Source organism: Merops nubicus, unplaced genomic scaffold (assembly GCF_000691845.1).
Source record: "Merops nubicus isolate BGI_N331 unplaced genomic scaffold, ASM69184v1 scaffold19279, whole genome shotgun sequence".
Classification (NCBI taxonomy): domain Eukaryota; kingdom Metazoa; phylum Chordata; class Aves; order Coraciiformes; family Meropidae; genus Merops; species Merops nubicus.
Window position 1 is genome coordinate 1 of NW_008629178.1, and position 7,815 is coordinate 7,815.

At 45.1% G+C, this 7,815-nt stretch overlaps 1 protein-coding gene across 1 annotated transcript in view; it reads left to right on the top strand.

The window, feature by feature from the left end:
• Positions 1-1,878: 1,878 nt before the first annotated feature.
• INO80D (INO80 complex subunit D) overlaps positions 1,879-7,815 on the top strand; it is a gene marked incomplete at its 5' end in the record, with an annotated part of 6,172 nt that continues 235 nt past the window's right edge. The window contains 5 exons of the mRNA XM_008946920.1: positions 1,879-1,988; positions 3,886-4,019; positions 5,115-5,332; positions 5,725-5,882; positions 6,844-7,811. Of these exons, the coding sequence (XP_008945168.1) occupies positions 1,879-1,988; positions 3,886-4,019; positions 5,115-5,332; positions 5,725-5,882; positions 6,844-7,811 (1,588 nt within the window). The remainder of the gene's footprint in view (positions 1,989-3,885; positions 4,020-5,114; positions 5,333-5,724; positions 5,883-6,843; positions 7,812-7,815) is intronic.

Here is a 7,815-nt window from a genome sequence, read left to right on the forward strand (position 1 = left end):
TGATGCAGCCCAGGATCTGGTTGGCTAATGCCTGTCAGTAAGGTGCACGTGGCTTCCATGTTCTCCTGGAGTACCTTCTGCCTTCAGTTTTGTGGTTTAAAATGTGGACCGTTTGGTCAGCAGGCTCTGGGCCTGATATATGTCACAGAAGTAGTCAGTGGCCTGCTAAAATTTATTCTTATTAATTAATCCTTGTGTTTTGGCTGCCTTCAAGTCTCTGGCACTTCACTAAGTGCAGTTCCTTAGGTGTGCATTCTGGTCTGCAGTTCACTGCTTCAGTTCAGATTTTGTTTTCCAGACAGCTTTTTTTGAAAAGTCTGTGCTTCCTCTTAATCATCTTCCCAGCAAATCAAACTTAAGCTCATGCTTTTTATTAGATTTAACTCAATCTAACATTAAATGAAACTTGGCAACAAAATAAATATCTTCTAACAACTCTGAAGGTTACCTTCTGTGGGGATTCTTTCTAGATAATGTCAACATCCCTCCAGCTCTCAGCATACTGAAAGTTGGTTGATTCATACTTGTGCAGAGCTAGAGTAAGTCTGAACCCTGGCATTATGTCTGGGGTATCAGCAGCACCCTTTTGCTGTTGTGGCTTTGCTTTACAGGAGGTGTGACTATGGGGGCAAGGGGGATCTGACATGAGAGGCAGAGTGGAGCAGGATACTGAGAGTATCTTCTGTTGATTGGGTGGACAGTGGGCTGTGGTTGGAGGGTTTATTGCTGGGGAGGTGGAGTGATGCTGAATTGCTACTCAGAGGTTTAATGTAGAGGTACATTAGTAGTTTACATGTAATATGTAAATGTCTCCAAATTTTAACTACAGCAAAATCTTGCCAGAACTGGCAAGGTCTTGCTGGTTTTTTGGTCCGTTATTTTTGCCTTTTATTACACCAAAAAAAGATGGTGTTGTTTTGGGTAGACTGACAAAGCCAGGTACACGTGTCATCGCTGCTCTGGTTAATTGAAGTAACCACAAAGTCTTTTCAGTTCAGAAATTTTTCACAGGAGTGGTTTGCTAACTAAAACTTTGCTCAGTCAAAGTGCAGTCGATGGCAGAAATGGCTGAAGGAAAACAGTCAGGCTACAGACAGCTTTTTGTCCACCTAGAAAACAACGTGTGCAGAGGTGAAAGTCAGCCCTGGAATCGCCAGTTTTCCCTCCCTGAAGGTGACAAATGCCTGGAGAGCAGGCTAACACCCTGCGAGCTGTGTTGGTGCTTGCAGTACTCATCCACACTGCTATCTGGTCGCCTGCTTGCAGCTCAGGCTCAGAGCATTGAGGCTGTGCTGAGGAAGCACTGGGCTCCGGGCACCCGCTGGTGGATGGGGCTGTAGCACGTTGATGAAGGAGAGCTTTGACCCATGTTGAGCACGCTCAGGTTCTGCCACTCCAGAGCTGAGCCCGATTTTGTCTGAGCACATGCTTGCATGTGAGCTCTGGGGGTGCTCGGCGTGTTTGGATTCAGGACCAGGCTTGGAAGTGCACCTGACAGCCCCTGTGGGCATACCCAGGACGCTGGGTTCTCGAGGTCAGCCTCATTTTAAGGTTCACCTGTCTGGACACTTACCTATTGCTGTCCTTGGCTCTGTTGCAGGGTTTTGTCATGTTTACATGGTAGTAACACACAGCATCTCTCATTACAGTTAAGACCCTGTGAAGTAACCAATAATCCTGTTCCTGCAGTCACACCTTCACCTGTCATTGACATCTATTCTGTACCCCTGTGTGGAGTCTGGTAGTAGTGTGCACCCATCTGGATCGTGACACACACACACGTGTGTTACTGTGCAATATTCAGTGCCATAGTTGTGCTAAGTAACCCCCTGAGACTTTTTTTTATCTCTTAAAATCTTCTATGCTTTTTTTTTCCAGCACAAGCCAAGCGGGGCAGAGAGATGCAGAACCAACAACCTGCAGTGGGACTTCGAAGGGAGAACAGTGCACTAACAAGGCCCTGCCATTCACCAGACATTGCTTTCAGCGTATCCTCCTAACTGTCTTTGAGGCTTGCATGCAGAGGTTGAAGCTGTTCTGTTTCAGGGTTTTGGTTTTTTATCTGTTTATTAGGTTTTTCCATTGACAGCAAAGAAATACCTGTTCGTTAGGGCCTCATCAACTACTTCACTTTTAATTTGTCTGTGTGATTTGAGTGTGTAGACAGTGAAGATAAGTGGTTTGCCATTGGTATCTGTCATAGTCACATAATTTTACTTTGTAAGCTATATTTGGGTGCAAGAGGCCTTCACAAAATCATCTTTCATGGATGACTTTGTACAAACCACGTGGCTTTCAGCCTCGTGGCTTTCATACAGTTCTTGGTAGGTCCCAGTAGACTGACTACCTATGAACAGTTATGGAAACATGTTTTTACCCTAGCATAAAAACCTGGCTTACATTGACTAGAAAGATGGCAATTGGATACTTTGCACTATTTAAAGAAGCAGAATAGGAGGAGTCACAGAATCCATATTCTAGATGAGGAAGAATTGCCAGTGCTCAAGATTCCAAGCAAAGACTGAAAAACATGTTAAGAGTCAAAGTATGAAGATTTCAGAAAGGAGGAGGGAGCACATTAGATATGAGGCTTGATTCTGAAGACTCTATACAGGTAGACTTCTGACCTGCAATACTGAAGAATTCTGCAGGCTGTGTCTTTCTGGGTTTTAGCTGAAGAGATTTTGGTGCTTTTGTTGGAGTGGCTCCTTTTGTTGGAGCTTTTAGGTATTTTAAGTGACTGGTGCTGATCTGTTCCAGTTGCTATCAGACTGCAGCATCTTTTCAATATTTTTGTTTGCAGATGCTTTGGTTTTCTGGGTTGAATTTTTCAGGACCCTTAAAAGTAGTCTGCAGAGCAGTTCAAAACCTCTCTGAGAGAAACACCATGGTGTGCAGCTGTGTTTGGGATTTGCCTCATGCTTCTGATTCTATGATATTTTTTTTACTGTTTTTTTTTTTTGAGTTTAAGTTGTCTTGGTTGTTGGTGTGCATAGAGCAGAGAAGTCAAGACTAGTGATTTTGTGTTTGTGCCCATTTTTCCCTCTACACTTTCTTCTCAATGGAAGCAGTCTCTCCTAAAATGAACAGACTCTTGGTTCTGACCCATCTGTCCAAGTTTGCCATCTGGACTGTTCTGCAAGTTTTCCATTTTCTTTGCCCTTTATTTTGCTTTTTAACATTTTATGAACATGCATAGCAGAGCTGAGGTCTGAGAACTGTTCAAGATGGAAGGGATGCTTCTAATGTTGTTTGAAAAAACACAGTGAAAACCTATTTGATTTACTCTAAGTCTGGAAACACTTTTCACTCCTGCAGGGGATTTTTCTGAAAGAAATCTCAGCAAGCTTTACGTTTGGATTTACTTGACCTTTCTGTCTGATTGCACATCTTTTTTTCAGAGAAGCAGGAAGGATCTTGAAACTTCTTTGTCTGTGCTCTAAAGATAAATGCCAAGAATGTACCTTAAAAGATTGAATTAAGAAATACTCTTTCTTTAATGTTTCAGTATGGATTGTCATTAGTTGGTAAGGAAATAGTCCTGTTGACTACACTGTTCCAACTGCTACTATTGATCTATTGATTAAGACTCCAGGAAAAGGTTTCTTTTTGCTAAGAACTCATTAGTGAAATGGCTGCTTCTATAAAACTATCTCAATATATAATAAAATCATTAGAGATTCTGCATGAATGCAGTTTTTCACTTGAAAAGTTGGATTTGAGCCTTACCTAGCTTTGAACTTGAATAACAAAGTTAAGGTACTCATTAAAAATAGCATCTATGGACAGGTACAGTTGAAAGCTGTGATCTTAATCAGCTTGATAAATCAAAGGGTGTTCCTCCACCGTTGCCTGATGTGTTGTTCCTGATGCAGAAACACACAGATATCTTATTGAACCGTTCTCAGCAGCTCTTCTCAAGTTGCACAGCCAAGTTTGCAGATGGTCAACAGTGCTCCGTGCCAGTTTTTGACATTACACATCAGACACCTCTGTGCGAAGAACATGCCAAAAAAATGGTGAGTACAAAAGCAAAAATGTCCTTATTTGTGTATGGGGAAGATCAGGAGTTTTAACCACAGCTTTTCTATGACTTCTTGCTTGACAGCTAGAAAGTTTATGAACTGAAGTGCTTGTTTCCTTTTATTGAGGGATTAAAACATGCAAAACATTCCCAGTGAATATTAAGTCTGTTGTGAAAATCTTTTACATAGTTTTGAGGATACAATAAAATGTGTATGAGACTGTCCTTCACTGGAAGAAACTCAATTTCTTTCTTGAGCCAAGAAATAGAAAATCTTTGTGTGAGATCCTGTGGTCATTTTATCTGGGCTCACTCCTGGCCCTTGCATCTGAATATAGTATGGTAAGAACACTGCAAGGAGTCTCACTACACAGGGCCCCAAATATTTTCTAGAGGAAGTGTAGATAGCAATTACAAGCATACAAATGATCATTTTGTTGTTTTATTTACCTTCTAGTGACTATTAGAATTTGTCTTTAACCTCCTTCATGGATCCCTGGATCCCAGAGGAAGAGCAGTGGCCTACTCCCAGTTGGGAGAATGCAAAAAATTAAGATGATGCCCTCTGCTTTCCTTTTATGCCTCCCATCTTCCAGAAAAAAAACTTCTAGAATAATGCACAAACCCACTTCTGCCTTGCCCCTGCTTCAAAGCATTAGGCATAAGTTGCTTGTTTTGGTTTTGTTTTTGTTGTCCTGTTGTTGTGAGGTTTTTGCTGCTGTTTTTGTTCAGCCTCTTTTTTATGGCAGTGGGCACTTGAGGATGCTGGCTTCAGGTGCTGCACACTCCCCCTTATCACCACCTCACAACAGTGGTTTTACTTGGAGGAATGCTGCCAAAGGTTACAGTTTTGGACTGATTTAGTTAGGGTCTGCTGTATTGATTTTTAAAGTGACACTGCACGATCTGCTATTTTGCATACCTCATCATTTGGTCTGTGTCATTTTTGCCTTTGGGATCAATGAGGAATGAAACAGCTTCATTTTTGTAACCTTGCCTGCCTGTAGGTTAGCAGTCTGTCTTGCTGGAATGAGCAGGGGAACAAAGCAAGGAAAGTAATACTTGTTCTTAATATGTTTCATTCCCAAAGGACAATTTCTTGAGAGGGGACAGCTCCCGTAAAGTTCAGCACCAGCAGCAGAGGAAACCCAGGAAAAAAACAAAGCCACCTGCACTTACCAAAAAACACAAGAAGAAGAGGAGGCGAGGCCCACGCCGGCCCCAGAAACCCATCCCTCCTGCAGTGCCCCAGGGGAACCTCACCATGCCCACCAGTGTCTCACTGCCAGTAGAGATGCCCCACATACGGTCAGTGGTAGCCCTGCCCCAGCTTGCCCAGGTTGAACGGTGTTGGGCAGCACTGTAGAGAGGTAGGATGCTGCTGTGCTGATCAGCATCTGGAGCAGGCCTAGAAGCTGCAGCCCCATCTCACTGCTGGGAAACACCAAAACCTTAGAGTGGGGTGTGTCAGATTTGGGCAGTTACTGCCTTTGATGGATAAGGTGTCCTCCTGATGCTGCATCTCAGATTTCATCCATAGGCTAAGTGCAAGCTTCCTGAAGAAGCTTCCTAAAAGCATTTTATTCCTAGATGATGGGGTAGGGGGGTGGGGAGGTGGGGAAACAGCCATTCTAGCTGGATATGCATTTGTGGGTGTCGTTTGGAGGAACTGGAGTTGAACCCTGGTGCTTTCTGTCCAGGAGCCCCTCCACACCCGAGCTGAGTGCCGATGAGCTGCCCGATGATATCGCCAACGAAATCTCAGACATTCCACATGACTTGGAATTGAATCAGGAGGACTTCTCTGATGTCCTGCCACGGCTGCCCGACGACTTGCAAGATTTTGATTTCTTTGAAGGTACCATTTTATTTTATTTTATGGGAATGTGAACACAGGCAGTGAACTGAAAAAGTCATTGTTTCTAAAATGCATTTTGAGGGGCTGCTTGCTTTCCTGCAGGGGTAATGAATGCTAGACAAGGCAGCATTGGCTCTGTTGTTTGCAAGCCCTGAAGTAGAGCAGACTTTAAGAAGGCTGGCGTGTGTAGTTCTCTGCTTGCTCTTATAATTACTGCTCTGAAAATCCTAATTGGTTTAGTGTTTTAATAATTCATTTTACAATTTTACTGCCTGTCGGTGTTGCAGTTTAATCAAGAGTGTTCTCAGTAATGACACCTTTCTGCCATCGAGTGGGGCTGGAATCACAGTTGATGTTGGCCTTTTATCAAAGGAGAAGAGCGTGTGAGAATACAGCCTTTAAAAACATTTCTGAAACTGGCTTTTGATCAAAACTGTGCCTGTATTTCTCGATTCTAAGCTCAGCACCTATTACATACAACAAAGAAATTAGAACGGCCTGGAGCTGGGGTATGTGATTTCTTTGGTTGTTTTCTGGTATGATGTGACATCAGGCTGTGCTGGAGTTGAAAATAACCTAAATCATACTGACTCTGGAAATTGTAGGTCCAGGCCGTAATGTTGTAAGAAGAAGGGAGTTTATGAGCATTTATGGAGCACTGAAGAAAATCTTATTTAAGTGTTTTTACTTCAGGTGTAGCAAGTTTGGGAAGCATCTTGTAGTATGTGGAAGAGGAGGGCAGAGAGAGGGAGCTCTGTTGAAGAGGAGGGTGTCATTTCTCATTTTTCTTACCTAGTGAACACCAGTGACTGAAATTTTCTGGGTACTGCAAGCCTGGAAGGTTACCTTGCACTGCAGCTCTGAACTGAACTGAACTGTGTGTACATTTGCCTTGGTAGAGTGCCAGTGCCAGGCTCACCTGAGAGGAGCACACTAACTTGTGGTGTCCCTGTCTCTGCAGGTAAAAACGGAGATCTCCTTCCGACTACAGAAGAGGCTGAAGAACTGGAACGGGCCCTGCAGGCTGTAACTTCTCTTGAGTGCCTGAGTACCATTGGAGTGCTTACCCAGACAGATGGTGTGCCAGTTCAGGAGCTGTCAGATAGAGGGATAGGGGTGTTCTCCACAGGTGCTGGAGCTCCAGGAATGCAGTCCTTGAGTCGAGAGGTTAACACGGATCTAGGGGAGCTGCTGAACGGGCGCATCGTACACGATAACTTCTCCGGTCTGGAGCTGGATGAGAACTTGCTCCGTTCTGCTACCTTGTCCAACCCACCCACGCCCCTGGCAGGGCAGATCCAGGGGCAATTCTCAGCCCCAGCCAACGTCGGCCTTACTTCTGCCACTCTGATAAGCCAGAGTGGCCTTGGGGAGAGAGCCTTCCCAGGACAGTTTCATGGACTTCACGATGGCAGCCATGCCTCCCAGAGGCCCCACCCTGCCCAGCTGCTGAGCAAGGCAGATGACCTGATCACCTCACGACAGCAATACAGCAGTGACCATTCACACTCCTCACCCCACGGAAGCCATTACGACAGCGAGCACGTGCCGTCTCCCTACAGCGACCATATCACATCCCCCCACACCACACCCTTCTCTGGAGAGAACCTGGCAGCTACCTTCTCAGCAGAGATGCCCATCATGGCACAGCACTTGCTCCCAACTCAGCTGGATGTGCCACTTAGCGGGGTGGTCAACCCCAGAACTCACTGGGGGAATCTTCCTGTCAACCTTGGGGACCCCTCTCCGTTTAGCAACCTTCTCGGTGCAGATGGACACCTCCTGTCCACCTCCCTGTCCACACCACCTACCACCTCGCACTCAGAGAGCACCCAGCCTGCCTTTGCCACCGTGACCCCCAACAGCTCCAGCGTGCTGCCGGGCTTACCCCAGACCAGCTTCAGCGGCATGGGGCCCGCCCCCGCACACGTCC